Source organism: Pezoporus flaviventris, unplaced genomic scaffold (assembly GCF_033815535.1).
Source record: "Pezoporus flaviventris isolate CSIRO_AGI_PZ_B2104156 unplaced genomic scaffold, CSIRO_AGI_Pfla_v1 ptg000057l, whole genome shotgun sequence".
NCBI lineage: Eukaryota > Metazoa > Chordata > Aves > Psittaciformes > Psittacidae > Pezoporus > Pezoporus flaviventris.
The window spans coordinates 7,221,885-7,248,650 of NW_026892605.1; the positions used below are offsets into that span (position 1 = coordinate 7,221,885).

Below are 26,766 nucleotides of genomic sequence, written 5' to 3' on the forward strand. Positions count from 1 at the left end.
GGCTGAGGAAGTTGGGGCTGTTCAGCCTGGAGAAGAGAAGGCTGTGTGGAGACCTCATAGCAGCCTTCCAGTATCTGAAGGGGGCTATAAGAATGCTGGGGAGGGACTCTTCATTAGGGACTGTAGTGACAGGACAAGGGTCACAGGTTAAAACTTAAACAGGGGAAGTTTTGATTGGATCTAAGGAGGAAGTTCTTTCCTGTAAGGGTGGTGAGGCACTGGAATGGGTTGCCCAAGGAAGTTGTGAATGCTCCATCCCTGGCAGTGTTCAAGGTGAGGTTGGACAGAGCCTTGGGTGGCATGGTTTAGTGGGAGGTGTCCCTGCCTGTGGCAGGGGGTTGGAGCTAGATGATCTTAAGGACCTTTCCAACCCTAACTATTCTAATTCTATAAAAATGTCATCTGCACAATTTCTCTTGGTTATGCAGTGATATAGCTGTATATCACATATGACTCATGCAACATTGTATGTGACTTGTTTGGATGAATCAAGTTTTCTAATAAAAGCTTCACATCTGCAAAATTATCTCCCATGACAGATAGAAACTTGCTTTCTGAGTATTTTCATGCAATTTGGTAGGTGAAACTCTTGGCAACCTTATTTTTATTAAGTCTTAGACCATGCTGGACATACTTTCAGCACTACCTTCATTTTTATTCCAAGGACTGGAGTTTGCTGTGCTCAGCATTTATGATGGAAGAGCATGGGGAGGCAAGCTGTTTCAGACAGTACTGTGTGTTACTAGGTCTCAGATCAACCATCACTCACCCCTTGGGTATTCCTGAACTGGTGGGCTCCTAGTCAAGATTTCCATTCCTGGAAAAGAAGGTGCCTGGAATTTCTCAGCAAATCTGCAATCACTTTCAACACTTTTCTAATCTAAGGTAAAAGCAAGGTGATGGTATTTTACCCCAGAATGAAAAGCTTAACAGAGACAATTATCATTTGAAGAAGCAAAAGCATTAGAACCATACTGTATAGCTGCATGTACGTTAGTGTAGTTCCTAGAAGTTCTTCCTCTCTGCTTCATCTAACTAAGAAAGCTGCCAGGAGACCAGCAGGGATCCAGGCCTCAGATGACACCCTTCCAGGTTAGATCCCTGCACTGGAGGGGATCAGTTGCTGAGCCCTGCAGAGTTTTGTCTGCAGAATCCCTTTGCTACCTGGCATTGATTTTCACAACTTAAATCTGTTCTGAGATTTTCTTGTAGTGCATAGCCTCATGCTCAACCAGCACTTCAAACTTTTTCCTGAGAGTTGTTCAGTGTACGGCTTCAAACATTTTTACCTCCAGTGCTATCACCTGTCTAGACAATAAACAAAACTCTTTGCTAGATGTGAATACAAAGCCTGACAGCTTGTCTCATATTTTATTTGACCGTAAACAAATCACTTAACCACAGTCTGAACAGATTTTTTTTGTTTAAATAGCTGTGGAGAAGGTTTTTCTCAGCACAAACCCCTTAAAAATGTAGATACTGAGAAGTGTGCTTTATGAAAAAAAGGATGCTGAAAACCATGTGTCCTGGTTTCAGCTGAATCCAGGTCACCATGCAAATGTAGAAGAGGGACTGATGAATGCAGCTCATAAATAGCCCCTCATAGAGGTGGCTATTGCAGTAACTGAACAAAGATTGAGGTATACAGCAGGAGTGATGCTGTAGACCGGGTTAGTAGGGTTAGGGCAGAGGTTGTAACAGTCATAATCCATCTCCCTTCTCTTGAAACAAAACCGCTTTGACTCTAAACAAACAAAACCAAATAAACACCCACTTTCTTTGTCTTTACTCACAAATTATAATCTTTCTTGTAGGCAACAAGCTATTTTTCCATGCAGCTAATTCTTCAATACTAAGATACAAAAATGAATGCCTTCCTTTGAGTCTCTTGGCTTGGTGGGAAGGCACCTTTCTTTATTAACTTTTTTTGACTTACATATCTACAGGACAGTCTCTTTGTGTGGATGCACAGGATGACACTGACAAGTGATTTTGGTTGGTAATCACAAGGGAAACTCATATGCACGGGTTCTTTTTTGCACAGTCTTTTTTATCACAGTTCATGAATAGTAAAAGTTACCAACTTTTATGTTTACTGAATATTTTTTTTACATTTATTCACACTTGTCTTACATTCCATTATTATTTGCCTTGCCAAGCAGGTCAAAAGTTCTATGGTTCTTTGTACTTCACTAGAAGTACTTAAGCATCTTTTAAAATGCAGATGCCCGTTCTTGCAAAAAGAAGTCTATGCACAGCTATATTTATTTATTTACTATATTCTAAATCAACAATATAGAATAGATGTTATTCTTCATATTATATTACTTCAGGTTTGTTACAGTGTCCTGATCCAGGGAGATACTGGTTTCCAGTATTAGGATGAACCTGACTGGGGTAATTTTGTAGGGTTTTGTGCTTCCTGGTGGCATGTGCCTGGTGCTGGTTGAAATCCTGAACTGGTGCTGCAACGCAGTGCTAACTGGTCACAGTATGTATCAACTAATGGAGCTGCTGTCTACTACACACTTGTGCACTGTGGTTCAGTTTTAAGTGTGTGATGTGCCTGCTGTAGTTTTGATTATTAATGTGACATATTTCAATTTTACATGTAATACGTTATCAGTGCCAGCATTTCTTTCTCTAGGCACCTTTCAGATGACCTCGGAGAACTCATTTCTAAAAATCTTGCATCTTCCTTTGGTATCTTGACTTATTGCATATGTGCAATCACCTTTTACACTGAGGTGTAAATACAACTGGCGTTCAAACCTACAATGAGTGGAGGGTAGTTATCCCCACAATGCAAGGTTGATAGCAACTCTACAGAGCAAAGACTTCTTCCTGAAAAGCGTTAGCTGCACAAATCCCAAAATTATAGTGGAAGCACTGTCTTCTCTGTTAATCAGACAGGATGGCAGCCCCTGAGAAGTCTATGGTTTGTTTGCCTGGTTAGTATTTAGATGACACCTACTGGTGAAGTATCCCTATTCTTGAGGCATATTTTCCATGCACCGAACAAACTAATCTTGGATGTGCCACATCACTGGCCTTAATGTGCCATTCTGCTGAGAATAAGAGCTGCTCATGGAGAAAGCATATCCTTTATCGTAACTATGAACTGGTGTCATTGGAAAGCTTAAAGCCAGACCACAGAATAGAAATTGCTTGAAAATGACATCCCCAATTTAATATTTTCTTAGCTTGGTTCTGTCTTGTACCTTAATCCCTGGCATTTGAGTAGAGATAACTTCTGCATGTGTATTTAATCCATCTAGGGGTGTGTATTCAGAACACTGCTGGATAGGGCCCTTAGCAAGCTGCTGTCGCTTTGGAGTTAGCTTTGCTGTGTGTCAGGTAGGTGGCAGCCAGAAGTCCCTTCCAACATATATCAATCCTTCTGTGGTTCTGTGATGCTACCATTCCATCTGCAAGTGTTACAGCTGTACACTTCAAATCAAGCTTGAAAATATTTTGAAGTCAGCATTGCTTCTTATTCTTCCAGATACCCTCAGCTTTCTCAAACAGCAGCAGCATCAGAGGGAGAGATGGGAACAAAATCATATGGCTGCCAAAAAGGTTTCTCGGCGCTCTGTCAGCAAGGAACGATGGGTGGAGACACTTGTAGTTGCAGACAGTAAGATGGTTGAGTATCATGGAAGTGACCATGTGGAGTCATACATCCTCACTATAATGAATATGGTATGTACAGTATTTCCTTTTTTTTTGATAGATAAATGAAGCAAATTTTAGCTTATGTTACTGATCTCCTTGAAAGAAGTCTGTAACATCGTTCACTGAAAGAAATGTAATATAGTTCATATATGTTCATTGAAACTTTGAATTTTAAAGCATTCTTTACTTTATATCTTGCATAGGCATAATTTTCCTTCAGAGTTTAAGTGAGAGAAGTTTCAATAGCTATAAATGCTAGCACTAGATTTCTTTCCATTGAAATTCTCTGTCTGCCCTGATGAATGCTCATTGGCGATCTCAGGTTGGTAGCTAGAGCAAGAGAGAGAAATTCTTTCCCATGTCTGTGGGTGAGAAAAGCATGTAGCAGCCTATTGGAAATCTTACAAACTTATCAAGAACTAAAATATCAGTGTGCTACTGTTTTGGTCACAAATACAAACAACACAAGCTATTATGAAGAAAGTTAACTCTATCCCTGTTAAAACCAGTACAACTATTTTTCCAGGTGAGTGTCTGCCTATAATACAAAAGTTTAACTTTCAGTGTTTTCCTTTGTGGCAAGTTTCAAAATCATTAATAGGAAAAAGCAATAGCATTTCGTAGGACTGCCTACAGGTACATCTTCTGTTAATATCTATATCATACTGGATATTGACCATGAAGAGTCTGTTGAGGATGACTTTTGTGTCATTATCATAGTATGTGTGTAATATATATATGAAATTAATCACAGTATAATTCTAGCCATGGTAACCTGTCTGTCCATTACTTTATACAGTATGTTTCCTGATTCCCATAGGGGAAATGTGTGGAATAAACCCCTGTCATCAGATTCAAGAAAAAACAAGCCTTACCATCTTCTCTGAAGTTCGTACCTGAAATACTAGGATTACTCACAATGATTCAATTTTCAGTTTATTACCTTGAAAAAGACCCATATCCAAACCAGACTTTTGGAAATACAATTTCCAGTTGGTTTTGGTAATTTCTCCGTTGTGACCCAAACACAATCAGTTTTGTCCATACATATTTCTTGTGATAGCTCACATAGAGATAGATTACTACTATTTTCTGTTCCGAATCCTTTTCCTCCTGTCTAATTCAACACTGTGATGGTGTTTATGGCATTTGAGTCAGATGTTTTTTTAGTTCATTTCTTGCTCTTTTCTAATGTTGACATTTTTTTTAATGGATTCATTCTCTTTGCTTTTGTTCTTATCATCCTTTTCTGTGCTGTGAAAACAGAAGAGTGTCCATAATTTGACTGATTTCTCTTTGCCTAATACTGAATATTTTTTGATTTTTTTGTGGCAAGAGCTGATTCTTATTAAATCGTAGGATCATAGAACGGTTTGGATTGGAAAAGACCTTAAAATCATCTAATTCCAGCTATCCTGCTGTGGGCAGGGATGCCTCACACTAGACCATGTCACCCACGGCTCTGTCCCACCTGGCCTTGAACACTGCCAGGGATGGAGCATTTACCACTGCCTTGGGCAGCCGTTCCAGTGCCTCACTACCCTCACAGTAAAGAACTTTTTCCTGTATCCTATCTCCTAACTATATCAGGTTAGGTATAACTAACTTGAACTTCCCCCTGTTTGAGTTTAAACCCATTACCCCTTGTCCTGTCGCTATAGTCCCTAATGAAGAGTCCCTCTTCGGCATCCTTATAAGCCCGCCTCAGATACTGGAAGGCTGCTATAAGGTCTCCACACAGCCTTCTCTTCACCAGGCTGAACAGCCCCAAATTTCTCAGCCTCTCTTCATACGGGAGGTGCTCCAGCCCCCGGATCATCCTTGTGGTCTCCTCTGGACTTGTTCCAACAGCTCCATGTCCTTCTTAGGTTGAGGACACAAGGACTTCTCCAAGTCAGGTCTCACAAGAGCAGAATAGAGGGGCAGGATCACCTCTTTCAACCTGCTGGTCACACTCCTTTTGATGCAGCCCAGGGTACAGTTGGTTTTCTGGGCTGTGAGCTCACACTGAAATCAGCTCAAATTCAGTTTCTCATCAGCCAACATTCCCTAGTCCTTCTCATTGGGGCTACTCTGAATCTCTTGTCCACCCAATCTGTAGCTGTGCCTAAGATTGCTCTGACCCAGGTGTAGCACCTTGCATTTGGCTTGGTTGAATTTCATTAGGTTGGCATTGGCCCACCTCTTAAGTGTGTCAAGGTCCCTCTGAATGTCATCTCTTCCCTCCAGCTTCTTGACTACATCACACAGTTTGGTGTCATTGGCAAACATGCTGAGGGCACATCAGTCCAACTGTCATAGAATCATAGAATAGTTAGGGTTGGAAAGGGCCTTAAGATCATCAAGTTCCAGCCCCCCTGCCACAGGCAGGGACACCTCCCACTAAACCATGTCACCAAAGGCTCTGTCCAACCTGGCCTTGAACACCACCAGGGATGGAGCATTCACAACTTCCTTGGGCAACCCATTCCAGTGCCTCACCACCCTTACAGGAAAGAACTTCTTCCTTATATCCAATCTAAACTTCCCCTGTTTAAGTTTTAACCTGTGACCCCTTGTCCTGTCACTACAGTCCCTAATGAAGAGTCCCTCCCCAGCATTCTTATAGCCCCCTTCAGATACTGGAAGGCTGCTATGAGGTCTCCACACAGCCTTCTCTTCTCCAGGCTGAACAGCCCCAACTTTCTCAGCCTATCTTCAAATGGGAGGTGCTTCAGTCCCCTGATCATCCTCGTGGCCTCCTCTGGACTTGTTCCAACAGTTCCATGCCCTTTTTATGTTGAGGACACCAGAACTGCACACAATACTCCAAGTGAGGTCTCACAAGAGCAGAGTAGAGGGGCAGGATCACCTCCTTCGACCTGCTAGTCACGCTCCTTTTGATGCAGCCCAGGATACAATTGATTTCTGGGCTGCAAGTGCACGCTGCCGGTTCATGTTCATTTTCTCATCCACCAACACCCCCAAGTCCTTCTCCACAGGGCTGCTCTGAATCTCTTCTCTGCCCAACCTGTAGCTGTGCCTGGGATTGCTCCGACCCAGCTGTAGGACCTTGCCCTTGGCATGGTTAAACTTCATGAGGTTGGCATCAGGCCACCTTACAAGCATGTCAAGGTCCCTCTGGATGGCATTCCTTCCCTCCAGGGTATCAACTGAACCACACAGCTTGGTGTCATCGGCAAACTTGCTGAGGGCGCACTCAATCCCACTGTCCATGTCAGCGACAAAGATGTTGAACAAGACCGGTCCCAACACCGATCCCTGAGGGACACCACTCGTTACTGGTCTCCAGCTGGACATTGAGCCATTGACCACAACTCTTTGTGTGCGGCCATCCAGGCAGTTCTTTATCCACCAAGTGGTCCATCCATCAAACTGATGTCTCTCCAATTTAGAGACAAGGATGTTCTGTGGGACAGTGTTGAATGCTTTGCACAAGTCCAGGTAGATGACGTCAACTGCTCTACCCCTGTCCATCAGTTCTGTAGCCCCATCATAGAAGGCCACCAAATTGGTCAGGCAGGATTTCCCCTTAGTGAAGCCATGCTGGCTGTCACCAAGCACCTTGTTGTTTTTCATGTGCCTTAGCATGCCTTCTAGGAGAATCTGCTCCAAGATTTTGGCAGGCACAGGAGTGAGACTGACTGGTCTGTAGTTCCCTGGGTCATCCATTTTCCCCTTCTTGAAAATGGGGGTTATATTTCCCCTTTTCCAGTCGTCGGGAACTTCACCTGACTGCCATGATTTCTCAAATATGATGGCCAGTGGCTTAGCAACTTCATTTGCCAGCTCCTTCAGGCCCCACGGATGGATCTCATCAGGACCCATGGACTTGTGCACGTTCAGGTTGTTAAGAGGGTCTCGAACCAGATCCTCTCCTACACTGGGCGTAGGGTCTTCATTCTCACAGCCCCTGCCTCTGCCTTCCAAGACTTGGGTGGTATGGTCAGAGCATCTGCTGATGAAAAATGAGGCAAAGAAGTCATTAGGAAAATCAGCCTTTTCCATGTCCAGGGTCACCAGTTCTCCTGATAGCTTCCAGAGAGGGCTCACGTTGTCCCTAGTCTGTCTTTTATTTGCAATGTAATTGTAGAATCCCTTCCTGTTATCCTTAACATCCCTAGCCAAGTTTAATTCTAACTTGTCCTTAGCCTTCCTAACCTGTCCCTAGCATCCTGGACAACATCCCTGTACTCTTCCCAGGCCACCTGTTCTTGCTTCCACCTTTTGTAGGCCTCTTTTTTCCCCTCAAAGTCTCTTCAGCAGCTCCTTATCCATCCAAGGAGGTCTCCTGGCCCTCCTGCTGCACTTCCTTCAGGTTGGGATGCAACACTCCTGAGATTGTAGTAGGTGACCCTTGAATATCAATCAACAATCTTAGGCCCCCCTGCCCTCTAGGGCTATATCCCATGAAACCTTACTAAGCAGGCTCCTGAAGAGGCCAAAGTCTGCCCCCTTGAAGTCCAGGGCAGTGAGCTTGCTGCACGCTCTTCTCACTGTCCTGGGGATCTCAAATTCAACCATCTCATGATTGCTACATCCAAGGCTGCCCTGGAGTGTCACATTTCCAACCAGCCCTTCCCTGTTGGTGAGCATGAGGTCAAGCGTGGCACCTCTCCTTGCCGGCTCCTCTGTTACTTGCAGAAGGAAGTTGTCTCCACACAGTCGAAGAACCTCCTGGATTACTTGTGCCAGGCTGTACTGTCCCTCCAACAGATATCAGGGTGGTTGAAGTTGCCCATGAGAACAAGGGCCTGTGAGTGTGAGGCTGTTCCTATCTGTCTATAGAGTGCCTCATCCACAGAGTCCTCTTGATCAGGCGGTCTGTAACAGATCCCCACAGTAATGTCCCCTGTAGCTGTTCTCCCTTTAACCCTGACCCACAGACTCTCTGTTAACTGCTCCCTCTCCCCAGACAAAGTACCATACTCTCCAGCCTATCCCTAACATAAATGGCAACTTCCCCTCCCCACCTGCCGGGCCTGTCTTTTCTACTGAGCCTGTAGCCTTCCATCCCAACACTCCAGTCGTAGGAGCCATCCCACCATGTTTCTGTGATGCCTGTTATATCATACCCCCATAGACATGCACACATCTCTAATTCCTCTTGTTTGTTCCCCATGCTATGGGCGTTTGTATAGGGGCATCTGAGCTGAGCTCCAAATGAAGCCGGCTCATTGGCTGGAGCGGCTGGAATATCTCTACATTGCTCTGAGCATTTATTATAGGTGCTGGCAACTGACTGGGTGTGTTGGGATGGAATGATGCCCCCCTCCCCCAATACATCTAGTTTAAAGCCTCCTTTGACCAGTCTGGCAAGCCTCCTACCAAAACTGCTCTTCCCCTTCATTGTCAGACCAGCTCCACCAGCCCGACTAGACCTGGCCTACAGACTTGGGTCCCGTGTTCAAGACACCCAAACCCCTGACTATGACACCACTGTTCTAACCATTTATTAACCTGGCCAATCCACCTAGCCTTTTTAAGGTCCTCCCCTTTATCCTGGAGAATTGACAAAAAGACTGAGCTCCAGAGCCCCTAACCACCTCTCCCAAGGCTCTGTAGTCCTTCTTAATGTTCTCCAGGCTACTGCTGTCTGAATCACTAGCACTGTCCATGTCTCTGACAAAAAAATCAAAACAGAATAATTTGATATGCTGATTTTTTTGCACCCAGAGTGAACCTCTCTCCATCAGTGTTACATGACTCTACATGTTACATTCTTTTCTGCAGATGCTTTTTGAGAGCTCTGAGGTTCTTGGAATGGAAATGAACATAAATAATCTTGCATGTGCTTTTGGTCTTTAGCTTAATAACTTTTGCCAAATCCTTTATCATAACTCATTTGGCAGAGCTGCCCTTTGCAGTTGTTCTAACATGTACTGCGTTTCAGTAAATGATCAGTGAAGTGTATTGAGAATTTAAAAACCAAAACAGCACCTCCACATCAAGACAAGCAGTGTGCTTGAAGTAAATGTATTTTGTCTCTAAAGTCCTGTTCTGCTATAGAGGAATCAGTTAATCTAATACCTCCTGGCTCTGGCACAGGTCACAGGGTTGTTCCACGATCCAAGCATTGGCAATGCAATTCACATTGTGCTGGTTCGGCTCATTCTCTTTGAGGAGGAAGAGGTAAGGTTTTCATTTTCTTCAAAATGTCACATATCGTCAGACTTGGGACTTCAGTGCATTGAGCTGCAGTTGTAAAGAAGAGTTTGTTTGCTTGAAATAATGTGTTAATTTGACTGTTCTATAATCTTTGGCAGAACAAATTCTAAAACCAGACTTTGCTGGATAGCAAAGTATTTAGCTGATGACTTAAGGTATTTCTGCATAAAATCACCAAGGAAAATGTAAATAGAACAAGCAAATTAGGAATGGGAAAATGGAATCTCCCCAGTTTCAGAAGAAGACGGGATGCCAAGGAAGGCCAAATGAGGAACAGAAATCATGCATCATCACTCAGAATCTAATTACCTAGCATTACCTAGCATTACCTGAAATGTATGCTAGAGTATTTGCAGGTCTCTGAAGAAGTGAATTTATCATTGTGCAGCTCAAACATTTTCCTTTTTAGATCTTCTAAAAAAAAAACCCAAACCTTAATAGGTGCTAATTGCTGTAAAGTAGTTATATGTTGGTAGTTTCTGATGTCTCTCATTCACAAATATGTTGTTACATGCTTAAGTAAATGCTGATTGTCATAATTTTATATATTAAAAAAAAAAACAACAACTCTGCATGACATAAGTAGGTCTGACTGCAGGAACACGTTAAGGGAATTTTTCTCCATGGCTTATGTTTTGTAAGCACAAGCCAGAATCTCCTAAAGGCAGTGAATGAAGCCATGGGGCCAGGCAGTCTCTTCTGAAATAAATTATTAGTATAGAGGCTATCCTTGTATCCCTTATTGTAAGAGTATGTGGGCCAAAACCTGTAGTTCGCATCTTAACAGGACAGTTAGAACCTGAAGTCCATGATGACATCCAGTTAAGTTTAGTTGCGAAATTTCTGTGGCTGTTTTGATAATAAACCATGGATTGAGCAGGACAGTGTTGGAAGCAGCACGGTTGCATATATTTCAAGATTTAGTTTTATATTGCCCAGAAATTACTATCTAGTAACAATGTTATTGAGATAGTTAGTAAAAATTTTATTTAAATAGACTAAACTGAGACAAAGTGAATGCCTAAGACCAGAAATGAGAAAAATATGTGTTTAAATGAATTTATTTTGCATACTTTGTATTTCAGAAGCAATTTCAGTAACTTGCATGTATAATATATAATGATGAGGAAGAAACATCTATGACTGCATTGCAAATGACTCTTGGGAACTGAAAAACACTGTAAATGAAATAGACCCTTGGAAGCGTAATTGTTCCCTGAGCATAACATTTTTCACATAACACTGAGACAAACTAGAGCATGAAGTCCAATACTAAGTAGTCTTTACCTTCTCTATAGATGAAAACTTGCTTTCAAGAGAATATAAAACATTTTTTTGACAGTTTCAGTTCAGTGCTGGATCACTGGAAGATCACTTACCAATAAGTATGTACATTTCTGCATTTAGTTTTTCCTTTAGCTGCACCAACTATAAACACATCAACATTTTAACTTAATATTCAATATGTTAGATAAATAGATTTTATTGCTCCTAGTGATGGCTCTATCTTCAGGCAAAAGCATAAGGGCATTTCAGAGATTACCCAGCTTCACAGCTAACATCGCTGACATGTTACTGCAGTGCAGCATGGTGTTTACAATAATGTTTTCCTTCATTTCCCATTAGCAAGGCTTGAAGATAGTTCACCATGCTGATAAGACACTAGCTAGTTTCTGCAAATGGCAGAAGAGTGTCAATCCCAAAAGTGACATCAACCCTACACACCATGACGTGGCTGTCCTTCTAACCAGGTATGACAGCAGTTCAGTGCCTGTGACTGTCTATTGTTTAGCTGCATTTTTATGGTGATGATATTGTTTGGATAGGCTCATTACATCATTTAGTTCATCCTGCATAGAACCCAGTAAAGTGGTCTAATGAAGACATGCTGTTTCAAAAATACAGTGGTAATGCAAAAAATAACCTAGTGTGAGTGTGCCTGACACTCATACAGGCAGAAAATGAGAGTTACAAAAACATGTGGTTAAAGTTAGACCTGCTGTACTTTTTAAAGGGATTGTTTTTAATTTGTTTTCGAAGTACATATAACACTTTATGTATACACGTGGGTGTTTTATTGGTGATGCATTTTAGTCAGGAAATAGATCTGTATGTCCCGAGAGATTAGCAATTTGCAGACCTCAAGTAATTTTCCCCACTTGCTCATATCTCATTTTGTGCTTAGTCACTTCTCTGTTCTTCTTTGAGGCAATACACCAAAACAACATAGCATGTAGATGAAGAACTCCATAACGACAAATCCTAAAGCCATATACAGGTGCAGCTCAGAATTGAAGATTATCTTGCAAACACACTGCCATTATTTTTAAGCAATAAAGTGTATGATTTTTAAATACTATCTCTGTATTTAAGAAGACACATTTTTTTCCATATGAACGAGGGAGGAACAGCACGCTTGAAGTTTATGTTTGAGATTACACAGGGAGTTTGTGGAAGAACATGAAACAGAACTGCAAATCATAGAAATGGATGCAATCTGCACACAACTGAGAGAAAAGACTGAGAAGAATGAGAGAAAAGACTGAGTCTAAGGCTTGCAAGAAAAAAAGTCCTAAGTTAAAGTCTGTCAGGCAAAAAAAACAACCCATCACAAAAATAAAATCCCTCAAGTGGTGCAGTAAAGAAAAGAGTCAACAAATCTTAAAATAAGAATGCGATAAAGAAGTCTCATGATGATGCATGGTTTACCTCTACAAATAAACAGGCTTCAAGCAGTTCATGTGAATGAAGCTAAGAGGTATGGTGAGTTTAATAAACCATGCCTCAAAACACTGAAGGCTTTAAAACTTTTTCTTATGTGAGTTGACAATGAAGATATGTATTTAGGCAGTGCAGCAACATAATAGTGGCTGCATGTTATAGCAGTATACTGTGATAGTAGCAGAAAAACTGCATATTTTTGTTGCATATATTTGCAAATATATTTGCAAATACGTTAACATCATACTTTGCTTAAAATGCCAGTTAGCACTAATACAGTATAAGATAGAGACTTACCACCTAGTGTAACTGATGCTCTCCAGTTGATTTTAAGCTCTTCTAATGGCATGTCTCTTTTGTGATTCTAGAAAGGACATCTGTGCTGGCATGAATCGTCCATGTGAAACCTTAGGTTTATCTCATCTGTCAGGCATGTGTCAACCTCACAGAAGCTGTAACATTAATGAAGATTCTGGCCTACCTTTGGCTTTTACTATTGCTCATGAACTTGGACACAGGTATAGTTGAAGTTGAAGGGGGGATGGATTGCTAGCTGAGTTTAATTTATTATATGTTTGTTAATAGTCAAATTGTCAGACAGAAACAAAAGAAGGAGTAAGTTAATGTCTCTGTTACTCAATTCAAAACTGTGTTTGCTTTCTCTAGGCAAAGGAATAAGGAAGAGATTCTTAAGCCACTGACCTTTGTTTGTATCTACAACTATCCAGTCTGCTCCTTTTAACAGAGTCTGCTAGGGCAGTACATCAGGATGAAATATTAAAGCTACAAAGAAGCATGACTTAATCATGCTGATTTTTCCAAACATATACTGAATTACTATGCAATTACTTTAGATGATCTCCAAATCAATCCAAGTAATTTAAAGCATACCTGTTTCCTTAAATCAAGGCACTTCAACATTGCAGATTAGCTAGAAACCATTTTCAATTCAAGCAGTGAAACCTCACAGAAATGTCAACTATCTTTGTTCTCCTTTCTGACCTACAAATAAAGTCACTTTTGGGCATTTCTTAATAACTGGTGTCTTCTGCATATTAATATTGCAGTCATGGATACACTTGGGTCAAGTGAACTGAAGTTCCAGGGCATTTAGTTTCAGACACAGCTAAGCTCTTTATTATTGGATATTTGCTTGAACTAGGTGTCTCAGTATTTCAAATTTCTGGGGTATTTTTGATGGTGAGTTGGTTTATTCACCTCAACTGAAAATAATCTGATTTTTGAATCTCTTTTGAAACGGAGGTGTTTTCCTTAGGGCAGAGTATTATTTTATGGATACTCTGGCTAGAGTTCTTCTCAGCTGGACCGTGTTGCTTGGCTAGGTAACAAGTTCATTGCTGTATCTACAATCACATTACTTGTGTAGTGCACCCAGCCACCAATCAGGATGAAATCTGTATGTGCTAATTGTATCTTAACAATAATAATCATCATCTCTTTATCATTGTCATCTGATACAAAGATTACTCAAGTATTGATCCTATCAGCCATTAATTGGCCTTTTTTTATTCAACTTCTCTATCACCAGAAAGGAAGTAGTGTAAGTACATAACATTGAAATCATTACAATTGGATCTGGATGCTTTGGGCTTAGTTACCTGGTCCCCAACCCTGTTGTTGACAGAAGGATTTTCCCATTAACAGCCATAGTCAGAAGACACTTCTTCCCATAGAGCTATGTGCGATCCTCTCCTAGTCTAGCCTGAGTGGCTGATAACTCACAGCTGTGGATGCTGTGAGACAGAGTGTTACTGTACTCACCTTTGTGGGAGTGAAGCAGGGCCTTGCCTGAAAGAGCTGTCTCCGCAAAGAAAACTGAATACTGTAGGGTTTGTTATTAACATGGAACCATTCTTGCCACAAGCTAGATTAAAAAGTTCAGGTGTGGACAATAAATGTCACTAAGAACAGATGAATGAAAAATGAGAAAAAAAGCAATGTATCCATTCCTTAGATGAATGTCAACTCTCACCCATACTATCCCTCTAGACTTCTGCAGCCTCCTGTGTCAACTGTGTCAACTCGCTTTTACATCTCAGACCCATTAATGGAGTTGATTATGTCTGAAATCATGCCCTGCTTTTGGAACATTTGGGTCATTTTATAATTACATTTTCTAGAAACATAGTCTTAAGTGATTTGAACTCTGGTCCATGACTGAAACAAATTCTGAATCAGTTTTCACTGCGGTTTCACACAAGAGCTTACACACCTTCAGATGTTAACAGTATAGGAGTCAACCTCCTCATATATCAGTATCTTTGCATATTATTATTTCAGATAATTTCCTTCACAATGAGGTGATGTGAAGGCATTTATGTTTGGTAAGTTGAATCCCACCCAAAGTTTTATATATTTATGATTTTTACAAGCTGTTGAATAGCAAGATTTCTTAATAAGTCAAGAGAACCTGGAGAGAACCTGCTGTGGAGATCAGTTTGTAAGGCACAGGTTGAGAAAGCTAAGTAGGAAGGAGTAGGGGTTTGACGCAAACTCATTTGAATGTTCAGCAATTTTGAAAGCAATAGAATCGTAGAATAGTTCGGGTTGGAGGGGACCTTCAAAGGTCATCTGCTGCAACTCCCCCTGCAATGAGCAGGGATATCTTCTTCGTCTACATCAGGTGAACAAGAACCACATCCAGCCTGGCCTTAAATGTCTCCAGGGATAGCATATCTACAACATCCTTTTCCAGTGTTTTACATGTATTCATTTTAATTCATTGTAAAGAATTGTATACTCACATCCAGCCAATAGCTCTATTTCAGTCTATAAAAAGAGATATAAAAAACCCAAGCGATAGAGGCATGATTATAAGGCACTGTAAGACAGAATGTGACAAAGCCTGGTCTTGGTTAAAGTGGTACAAGTCTGAAATAATTGGGATCCAAAAGCTAGGAAGCACTTTTCGCTTTAGCAGCTTTAATAGAACTTTGAGGTTTAAGCTGTGATTCCCAGCCCAACTGTTCAATAGTGTTTTGTGTACCTTAAAAATTCCCTTCAGTATAGTCTTTCACAGTCTGTTCTGTATTTTGCACTGTACATAACATATATTTGAAAGCTTTGTTGGAGGGAGTGTAGATTTTTTGGTAGGTTTTTAGCAAACAGGTATCTACATCTCACCACAGTAGAAAACAACTCCAGTGTATTTTTAAGCACAGTGTGGAACCCATAGGTAGGTGTTGTGGTACAGCCAATCAGGTAGAATTACTAAATGTTGTTTTTTCTCAGCTTTGGCATCCAGCATGATGGAAAAGAGAATGACTGTGAGCCTATTGGAAAGCGCCCGTATATTATGTCCCGACAGTTGCAGTATGATCCTACTCCACTTACCTGGTCACAGTGCAGCAAGGAATACATCACACGTTTCCTAGAGTGAGTGATCAGGTTGTAGCATTTGCCTGAAATGAATACAGCCGTGTATGAGATGTTTATGTGGAATTTAAAGTAAATCCTCTATTATTACACTACTAAATTTGTCTTTTTGCAGTGTGCTTGAGTTAATTTGTATGGAAGGAATGCCCCAGGCTTATTGTTCACTTAGCATTTGGGAAAAGCTCCATTATATTCTTGTTTTTGGAAGTGAACTTGAGTCTTGTCACACTGGCTCCAGTTTGGTGCAACCTGCTTTCTGCAGCTGTCAGGAAGAAAGAAGCCTTTCCATCAAGGACTCTGATGGAAAATCACAGGCCTTGCATTTGCCAAAATGAGATGTGTTGACTTCCATAACCTGTTCAAATTCATTATGATTTTCTTTGAAAGAGCAGCAATATGATATAACTTTAACCAGAATTTTGGAGTACTCTGAAGCCACTCCGCAAACTATAATGACCTTGTGATACTTCCCCTTTGACAAGCTATAGTTTGCCTTTGTAAACCCTCCCTTACTAGATATTTGTTAGCAGCATTTCAACATAACTTAGCTGGAATTTGGAAGTATTATTTCCAAAGGCCATGTGTGAAATTACCATTAAGAATTAGAAGTTGAAAGTCTGTAATGAAATGTCTAAAAGCTGTGGTTGCAGGGTTCTTTTAATATGCAATTTTGTCTTTTAGTCGCGGGTGGGGATTCTGTCTAGATGATATCCCCCAAAAAGAAGTTTTAAAGTCCCCAATCATTGCTCCTGGAGTGATTTATGATGTGCATCACCAGTGCCAGCTTCAGTATGGTTCTAATGCTACTTTCTGTGAAGATGTAGATGTAAGTGCTCTATGTTTTTTTTTATTCTCCTAATAAGAACTTATGCTTCTTGAGCAGCATGGAAGTGCAGTTAGTTAGTGAACCTCAATTGCTGACTAAAATGTGCATGTTCAGAGTCTCATGGGCTAGGTGTGTAGTGCAGGCATTGCCTAACACTGTTTTTCAGAGTCTGGAAGTGAGTTGTACTGTTTGCCTTGTCTTTTGCAAGACCTTTACTGGATCTCACCCCGTATCTATTGTTAAATGTCTGTCCTTCAGCACTGGAGTAGTTTTGTTTTTAAACCTGTGATACTGATCTTGAGTAAACTTTCAATGCAGCTTAACTCCCATTTTAAATGGTGCTTCAAACTTGTAGCTTACAGCTGATCAAATGATTCTGGAAACAAATCTTCAGTTCCAGCAAACATTTTCTGAAGAAATCAGGGTTGTGCTCTCTCCCCATACATCCTGTTTTTGAAGACTCTTGGTGATCTAACTAGTTAAAGGGAATTTCAGTCCACAGACATTGAAGAATCTTTATATTCCCATCAAACATCAGATTTTTTTTATGTGGAAATGTGTCATTTACAAGATACCCTAGGGTTTGTTTCACAGCACAGCTAAACAGTGTTGTGTGGAGTTGGAGGAGAGTGGTAAAGTCACAGCAGCACAACTCCCTACAGGAGCTAGGAACTACTGTGGAGTAACAGGTTATAGTCGTTTAGGTGCAGTAGTATAGTGTTTTGACTGTACCTAGCATGTTCAGAGCCATTTGGCTCCATACAACATTTTTCTACTTAGAACAGAAGAAGCCATGGTTTCAAGTCTAGTCTAGCTAAGCGATCACTAATTTTCACTGTGTTTTGGTCAGTAGTGTGCAGCAAACATTGCAGATAGCATCCATCTTGCTCACTCTGTTTAACACGGCTGTGGCAGAAGTGGCATTATGGCTATTGGCAATGCTGGAGTGTTTTTAGGCAAAGTATTGTGCTCATCTGTGGATTGGAGACTGCTGACAGTGACTGTTTATTTCATTCAGATAATCATTCATATCCTCGTCTACCCTTCTATTAGGGAGATTATCTCTGATTAATCTTCTCAGCCTTAATAGATAATGTGATTACCAGTGTTGAACTGCATCTACTGATTCTGAAGCAGGTATTGAAAGATTGCTTTCATTACCTGCTGTTCCAGTTTCCTCAGTTACTATAATTTGTCTATTGGTAAAGATAGAAAATTAAAGTATAATTTTGCAGTATTGGTTCATTCTGTGTCTCCTTGGGTTTGAACCTAGCAGGCGTTTGCATTCAACATCTCCTGAATAACCAATTTTACAGCTAGACATATGTCAGAAAATTAATTGGTATAATCTTATTTTGAATTTCACTGGAATGACTGTTTTGCAAGTAGCTGCGCTGGCAGGAAAAGGAGTTGTGAATAGTATAGTCTGCCTGGCATGTTGAGTGAACAATCTAGTCATTTTGTCTAAGAGGTCTGTCTTTTACCTTTTGACTGTTACTTAACACTTGCTCACTGACCAGGCTATGTCTGACATTAGAATTTGATCCACAGATTCTTTTTGAGAGAAAAATCTGCATTTAGGTGAACATGCCTCAGGGTTCAGTGACTTCACTTAGCAAAGACTAAGATTTATAATTCAGGTAGTGATTTCCATGAACCATTTAGGTAGTAAGTCCTCTAAGCACTTTAAGACTGTCCCTGAAATAAGGAAAAGAAAAGCAGAATACAGATTCAGGGGAGGAATTTTCCAAGTGGTAGGTATATCCATAGTTTCCTATCAGACAGGCTGTAGGAGCTCAGAATCCTTATGTAATTGCCCTCTCTTTATCTCCAAAACTTCCACTGACTTCAGTGAAGCTGTTTGGGGTTTTGGACCCTACTGTCTTTCAGTCACAGACCCTGATCTCATAGATTGAGTGGAAAGTGTATACAGTACTGCTGATAATAAAAATCACTTGCCTTTCAGTAAGTCCATGGTAGAGTCATGAATTTCTGGCTGTTGCCTCCAAGAGCATACCGTAAGCAGTACTTTTCCTTGCACTGTTATTATTCCAGTATTGTGGAAAAAAGCTCTGGTGCATGGAGATCAATATGGAAAATTCTTGCAAAGCTAAAAAATTTCTTCTGTGAACCCTTGACATTGAAATCTATGAATAGACTTCATAAAAATTTATCTGTCAGTGGAAAGCTGTGTTTGGCTTCAGTGCCTTTTTGTGGTATCTGAAGCACAGTGTAGGAGTACACTTTACACACTTGTCCTGGGTTCATCAGTAGCAGTCATTTTTCTCCTTAGTAGCTGGTGCAGTGCTGTGGTTTTGACTTTCAGCCTGGGAACAGCTCTGATAACACCAATGTTTTTAGCTGTTACTCAGTAATGTTTACTTTGACCAAGGACTTTCTGAGTCTCATGCTCTGCTAGGGAGGAGGGGAAGCCGGGAGGAAGCAGAGACAGGACACCTGGCCCAAACTGACCAAAGAGGTATCCATAACACAGCACGTTATGCCCAGCATAGAAACTGGGGGCAGTTAGCTGGAAGGGCTATATCACTGCTCGGGTCGGGCTGGGTATCGGTTGGCAGGTGGAGAGCAGTTGCATTCTCTTCCCTTGTTATTTCCCTTATCATTATCATTATTGGTGGTAGCAGTAGTGGTTTGTGTTATACCTTAGTTACCAGACTGTTCTTATCTCAACTCGTGGGAGTTAACATTCTTTTGATTATCCTCCCCATCCCTCCCGCAGCTGGGGGAGGAAGGTGGGGACTGAGTGAACGGCTGCGTGGTTTCTGGGTTGCCAGCTGGGCTTAAACCATGACAACACTAAACCCACAAAACATAATAAAAAAGCACTCTACATACAAGAGTAAAATAAAGAATTAATTTCATAATGAAAGAAAATTAATTAGGCAGAACACTTGGTTAGCCTTAAGAACCTGACGATAATGGCTTCACAAAGAGTTGTAAGTAATACTACTCTTGAACTGTAAATAGGGGACTGCAAAACAACCTTTGACCAATACATTGTCCAAAAGCTAAATGAGCCAAGATTCAGTGCCCCCAGACATTGTATTCCAACTGGAGTTTTGGAGTGCTTTGAAATGTTCTTTGTATCAAGTTTTTTTCCAGTGTTCTAGATGAAAACCAGGGTTAACACAGAATGCAGAAAGTTAATAAAAGGTATCTCGCTCAAAACAGACTGTGCCTAAGCTTAGCTATTTTAAATAGAAACAAATCATTTTTCTATTTTTAAACAGAAGCAGTCATTCAAGTTTCACATTTCACACTCAGACAGATGTTACTGCTAGCTCATTGGGGATGGATTTTTTGCAAGTGCACAGTTTCTATGTTGGCTCCCATACCTAGCATGTTGCTTGCTGTGAGAATACCAGTGGAAACTGCTACTGGGATCTGCTGGTGGCGTCCTTCTTACCAGATCCTTTCTCGGATGACATGTACAGCTCCCCCTGCTTCACAGATAGAAGCTGCCAGCTCTGTCCTCTCTGCAGTGCTGAACTCTTCATTTCAAACAGCCTCAGCTGAGACCTTGCCCAGAGCTCCATGGCTTTTGCTTCTGTTATTCCCAATGGGACTGCAGTCTCTCTGACAGCCCTGATTTCTCCAGCTTTTCACACAAAGCTCATTCAGGAGTTTCTAAGCATGCAGGGCTGCTGTGTGCCAATCAAAAGAGAAGCTGGTATGCGTGTGAACTGAGGAGGGGGGACTAGCCCTTGATGTGTGCCCTCACTCTGTAGAGAATTGTTTTAATTGAGTGAGAAGACTTGCTATGAGGTAGCTGTAATGTTTATTTGCCCTTCTAGATCTTTTGAATCTCAGGAGTTTCTGTCCCTTCAGTGGAGTTGACCACAGCACCTGCAGCAGCAGCTGAAATGCGGTGCATTACTGCATTAAACTGGCATCAGTGTCTGAGTAACTTAATATGCAATCATTCACTAACCAGAGCCTTTGCTCCACCCAGCCCACCAGGCTTTTTTCTCTTCCAGGTAGCTTGGACTGCTTCTTTTAGATCATTCCTTTGCCATCTGTTTGGCTGATGATTTAAGAGACCTGTGTTTTGATCTATTTTCCCTCATTTAGTTTTGGGACCTCCATGAATATTAACCTAGCTGTTGTACTTGGAGATATGACTTTGTGTTTATTTTCCCGGCTGGCTTCTCTAAACTTCTTTGGTTTCACTCTATGTTTTCAGGTAGACAGCAATGCAAATTTGAAGATTGTACTCGTTAGTACTCATCAAATGAAAATCATAAACTCTGTTCATCTTTGCTATAAGCAGTAGTGCCCAAACTTTGCAAAGCCATTTTTCCTGTGTGGAGCTGGGACCTGAGCAGCCAATGGGAAAAATACTTGAACTCACATAGCTCGAGTAAAACGTAATTCACTTGGTAGAAAGTGTTTACCATTTTGTATTTGTTAAGTAGTTTCTCCTTGTACACTAACGAGGAGTAGCTAAATCTGGTCCTAACTTTTGTGGAAAACCCTGAACATTTGCTTTTGAAATTACATTCTTTACAAGGCTTTCTGAACAGATGTATAAAACTACGGAAGGCTTTTGAAAATCTTGGCCATAGGGGTTCAGCTTTGCTTCAGACTGCTGCAGTTTTCTTTCTTTTCCAGAACCTTTGCCAGACACTGTGGTGCTCGGTAAAAGGCTCCTGCCGCTCCAAACTGGATGCAGCTGCAGATGGAACTCGGTGCGGAGAGAACAAGGTGACAGTTCTGCTGCCTACAAAAGGGTGGTGGAGGATCCATCAGTAGCTCTGCTATTGTTCAGTGTGAAAGAGGAGCATCATGTGACATCTCACTTAAATTTTCAACCCTGAAATAACAAATCATTCACAATAACATTTTCATGCAATAATGATCTTAGGCTGTTTGTCCTTCCTCTTCTCTCTTCAGTGGTGCTTTTCTGGTGAGTGCATTACAGTAGGCAAGACTCCTGAAGCAGTCCATGGCGGATGGGGTGTTTGGTCATCCTGGTCCCATTGCACAAGGACATGTGGGGCAGGAGTTCAGAGTGCAGAGAGACCCTGCGATAACCCAGAGTAAGCTGAGTGCACAATCTTTTCTTACTTTTCATTCAAGATCTTTGAGACACTTATGACATTGGAAGCTCTTGTGTGAAATGGTTATCAGCGGGTGACACAGCAAGACAGACCCTGAACACCTCTCATTCCCTTACCTGTGTGAAACTCATTACCTCATCTTATATTCTTTAATCCTTACCCTCCATGGAGCTTATTTCTACACAAAATTAAAAAAGCCCTAAAACTGTTATTTAATCTTCAGGCTTTGCAGAAATAATAGAAATGTTGCTTTAATAATACCACTGTGAATAAACAAATGGCTTGAAACACTGGGTGAGAGCAATAGCTAGTGATCTGTTCAGAGGGAAATCAAGGAGTCAACTGTTCACGTTCTGTTCTAGTCATCAGCTTTGTTCAGACAGGAGTTGATAGCTACAGAACATGAAAGGCAGAATTTTCTAATACATATCTAAGTTCATGAAGACTCTACATATAATTTTCAGAAATCACTAAAGAGGGTGCCTAACAGCAAAAATCACCTGGCTTTTCTAGAACTATCAAGCATTCTTGAAAATACGGTGTTTTGGGGAAGTTAATTTGATAGGTTAATTTGTTGTAAGCTCAGCCAGGCAGTTCTTTAGGCTCAGCACTTCTTTGTTATGCAGGTTTTTTCTGAATCTCTGTGCTCCATACTGATGTGTTTGGGTACTTGAACATGTGAGTGGTATCTCTGTCCTGCCAAGGATTCAGATTCACCTTGTTATCCCACTGGAACCTGAATGACATTGCTCTTTTAAAACTATTTTTAACCCATAATCTCGTGTTGCAGTCTGAATGTTCCTTTTCTAGGCCACAATTTGGAGGGGACTACTGCACTGGAGAAAGGAAACGCTATCGCATGTGTAACATCAGCCCCTGCCGAAAAGACTTGCCAACCTTTCGTCAGATGCAGTGCAGTGAATTTGATACAGTTCCCTACCAGAATGAATTCTACCACTGGGTTCCCATTTATAGCACAGGTATGAAGCTACAAATCTTCTAATATCTTGCATAAAAAGGCAGATTTACAGACCTATGAGAAACCCCTACAAGGGCAAGAAGTCACTGAACTACAAGTCTTTTAATTGATCAGAGAGAAAAATCTGGTGTGCCTCCATATGCAGGTGTGCCTTTTGTGTATACACAAAGGCAGGTATTCTCCACACACAGCTGTTCTAGCAAAGCTGTGGTAATAATGGCTGTGATTGTAACTAGCCTAGTTCCTGTAAGGATATTGCACTAAGGAAAGCCATTGGAAATTACATTTATACTAATTGTTCAGGATAGACCTAAACTGTCTTTTTCATTGTCAACCACAGAACCACAGAAGTAGAGTAGTATAGTGTAAAGCTGCATGTTTGGGCCTGCAGCATCACTGCACCCAATAAGCAGAACTGTTCCACTGCACAAATGGAGCTTTACTACTTCCAGACTCAGACCTGTATGGTAAGTACACCTGGCATGACACCAAGGAAGTAATACCTCAACAGGTTCAGTAATACCTCAACAGGTTCAGTATTGCATTGCCCTGTGTTCTGTAGAGACAGAATGATGCCTCTGCCTTATAACTTGCTTTATAACAGCTAGCTACTAAATCCAGGGGTAATAGTTACTACCATGCAGGTTGATTCTTGGTGTATGCATAAACGTAAGGTGTAGATTATCCAGTAGAAGCTAGCAATATGATTACTTTTTTTAATAAACCAGCTAGGGAAGTGAAGCTCAAGATTCAGCCAATGGTATGATAGGCATGTTTATTGCATTTTCACAGTTATTGCCAGTTCTGAATAGGTTTCCTAAAGTTCAGCTACTGTTTCAATTTCATCTAACAAACACACCATTGAAGATGAACCTGGAGCAGACAGACTTCCAGGAAAGTACCTGATGAAAGAAAATATGGTTGATAAAAAGACTTTTTCAGAAGAGCTTCCAATAAAACAAACTGTGATAAATACTAACAGCATAAGACTTAGTTGAAAGCCAAACCTGTAAAATGTTTTCTGCAGACTCATAAGCTGTTTTCTGCATGCTCCTGTCCCTGAGGACTGGAATTCCAGTCCTTGCTGTTAGTGTATTGCTGCAGCGTACAGCCTTAGTTCTGTTCATGTCCTCTCTAGGGCAGTGCTATGGAACTAGTAGTTCTGCATGTGTATTTGTTGCAGGTCTCCTACTGAAAGGCATTAAGAACCATGAATAAAATGCTTCCTGCACACTGGTAGGCATGTCTATTATGGTGTGTCCATGCCATATTTCAAAAAGAGCCAATTTGAGCTTTACAGATAAACCATTTATCTTTAAAATGCTGCATTGTTGAGCCTAATTTCATCTGGAACATCCTAGGTTTTGGTGACCTTTTGCAAAAATCTGTCAGATACCACAGAAATGTATTTTTCTCTGACTTAAAAAGCTTTTTGACTATTTTTACCTGTTTTCTTGGCAGCCAGAATTTCAGTCTAGAGTTACACGTCTCCCTCATGATCTGTGAGGTCCTTCATGTAAGAACTTCATTCTTACATTCCATTAACAACTTTTGAAGTGTTTTCTTGCTGCTAAACTCCTAACTTTCAAAAATCCTGGCTTCCTCAGGTAGGCAAGTCTTTCTGGGAACTCTCATCTAAGCCAAATCTTGTGCTGATCCTTCACCTGATATCATCATTGTATGATTGAGGGTGGGTGAGCACACTGTTTCCAGTCATGTTGAGCCAGTGTTAACTACTGCACTGAAATACACCCAAGAGTTTTTCAACCCGTTTCAGTTTCAGATTTTCTGTCATCTTCACTTGGTTGCTAAAAGGCTTCTGGTCAAAAAGCTCCAGAAGTAAGGTCCTAAAACAGTGCTCTCTTTGTGAGATGGAGCAGTTTGAGCCTTCCTTGTGTTTGTCTTGTGTTGCCACCACCCATCACCCCCCCCCCCCCCCCCCAAAAAAAAAAGAAAATACATGATGTTTCAGGGCTCTGGAGACTTATCACCATGTCTAGCAAATGTGTACCGACCTGTCTCAGTGTACACAAGCTTCCCTTACTTTTCCTTTTATCTGGTGCAATCCTATTTCAAAGACTTTTCACATCACTCACACTTTTCCCTCCACCCGTTCCTTTTTCCCAGGATCAACTTCACTCCTAATTTCTCTGCCTTCTTCCTCTGAGTGGTGCTGGGGGCGAGGGAATGGAAATAGTGGTCAGTTCATCACACATTGTCTCTGCTGCTCCTTCCTCCTCAGGGAAGGATTTCTCACACTCTTCCCCCGCTCCAGTGCGGGGTCCCTCCCATGGCATATGGCCACCTGTGAACTTTTCCAATGTGAATCCTTCCCATAGGCTGCAGTTCTTCACAAACTGCTCCAGCCTGGCTCCCTCCATGGGGTATATCCTTCAGGAACAGACTGCTCCAGCATGGGTCCCTTCAGTGGCATGCAGTCCTTCAGGAGCAGACTGCTCCAGCATGGATCCCTTCCATGGGATGCAGTCCTTGAGGAACAGACTGTGTGGAAGCATCTAGTTGAGGAGGTGAAACCCATAGCTAAACATTTTGTGACATTTTAGACATTCTGTGTTCCTTCATCCTGCTGGAAAAACAGTAAATTTTCTAGATGGTTACAGTTCTTTCTCCTGGCTTTAATTTCTTAGCTTACATGAGCCAGTTCTAATGAGTGTCATGTAATTAAACACTGTAATAATGTCCTTTTCCTGTTGGGTACATTGTACCTTCACTAGAGGACAAAGACTTTTTTTCAAAAATAGCTTATGAGGCAAGATACAACAGGCAGCTTTAACAAACAACCTAGAAGAAAATCAGTAGATGCCATCTTGCTGTTAACCAAGACTAACTATATTTAAGGTTCCAATTGAGATTTTTTTTCTTCTGTTTTCAGTGAATTTGGACCTGTTGAGGAATTTGCATACTCTTATTGTGGATTAGCTGTGGAGCACAGAAAGCTGTGTGCTCCAGCTGGAGCACCTGATTAATCCCAAGGAGTCTTCAGGTGAAGGGCACTTCCAAGCAAAGATGGCTAAAGCAACCAGCACCTCTGACCAGGATATTTTCTGAATTGTGACCCCACACTTATTTATTTCATACCATTTGACAAATTACGCTCACTTGAATCTGATAGCTTCTTAGTGCTTAACTTCCAAATACTAAGTATGAGTCCTACACTGAATCATGTATCTTTCTTCTCTCAGTCAGTGTCAGGATCATCTCCTATACTGACAGATAGGAGTTATGCTGTGTTTTGTATTTCATATTTCTTCCAATATTTGTCTGTATATCAAGTAAGATGTTTACTGATACAGTCACAGGGGCTGAGCTAACATCAGGAGATAATGTTTTACTGTCAACTGGTTTGAAAGTAAACTTCCTTTTGGAGATCCAAGCTTGATTAAAGTGATAAAGTAGCTTTGACTCAGTTTTTTCCCTTGTTTTGTATGTGTTTGGTAGTTTTATTTTCTAATATTCTTTGGTTTGGATTTCCTCAGCCAGTTTTGCATTCTCAAGAGGTGAGAATTTGAAGAGAAGAGGGCCACTTCTTTTCTTCCTTGTGAATTAGGAAAAAAATATTGAATCCTTATCTTCTGCTGGCAGGCACATCCTTCTCAGTCAGGTTAAGCTGAATCCTTCCTGCAGGTGAACTCATGGGAGTCAACTGTGAGGGAAAGAAATTTAAAGTGGGAAGTGAATATGTTCCTTCCTATTTATCTTCATGTTGTTCAGTTTACACTTGGTGAATCTGAACTCCATTGTAATGTACAGGGGGGAAAAAACCCACATGCTTGAATTCTAGGATTTGTACTCAGCTTTGCTGGTTTGCTTCCTCAGTCCCATTCTGATTACAGTGACTTACCTAGTCACTGGGCACTTACAGGAGTTGTGTGTTGGGATTCCATGACATCTGGGTTTCT

At 41.1% G+C, this 26,766-nt stretch overlaps 1 protein-coding gene across 1 annotated transcript in view; it reads left to right on the top strand.

Moving 5' to 3' along the window:
* The window catches only part of ADAMTS12 (ADAM metallopeptidase with thrombospondin type 1 motif 12), a 155,935-nt gene that overhangs the window by 77,269 nt on the left and 51,900 nt on the right, over window positions 1-26,766 (top strand). The window contains exons 4-12 of the mRNA XM_061469538.1: window positions 3,506-3,702; window positions 9,724-9,807; window positions 11,470-11,594; window positions 12,933-13,082; window positions 15,817-15,960; window positions 16,642-16,786; window positions 21,419-21,511; window positions 21,701-21,846; window positions 22,678-22,847. Coding sequence (XP_061325522.1) covers window positions 3,506-3,702; window positions 9,724-9,807; window positions 11,470-11,594; window positions 12,933-13,082; window positions 15,817-15,960; window positions 16,642-16,786; window positions 21,419-21,511; window positions 21,701-21,846; window positions 22,678-22,847 — 1,254 coding nt within the window. The remainder of the gene's footprint in view (window positions 1-3,505; window positions 3,703-9,723; window positions 9,808-11,469; window positions 11,595-12,932; window positions 13,083-15,816; window positions 15,961-16,641; window positions 16,787-21,418; window positions 21,512-21,700; window positions 21,847-22,677; window positions 22,848-26,766) is intronic.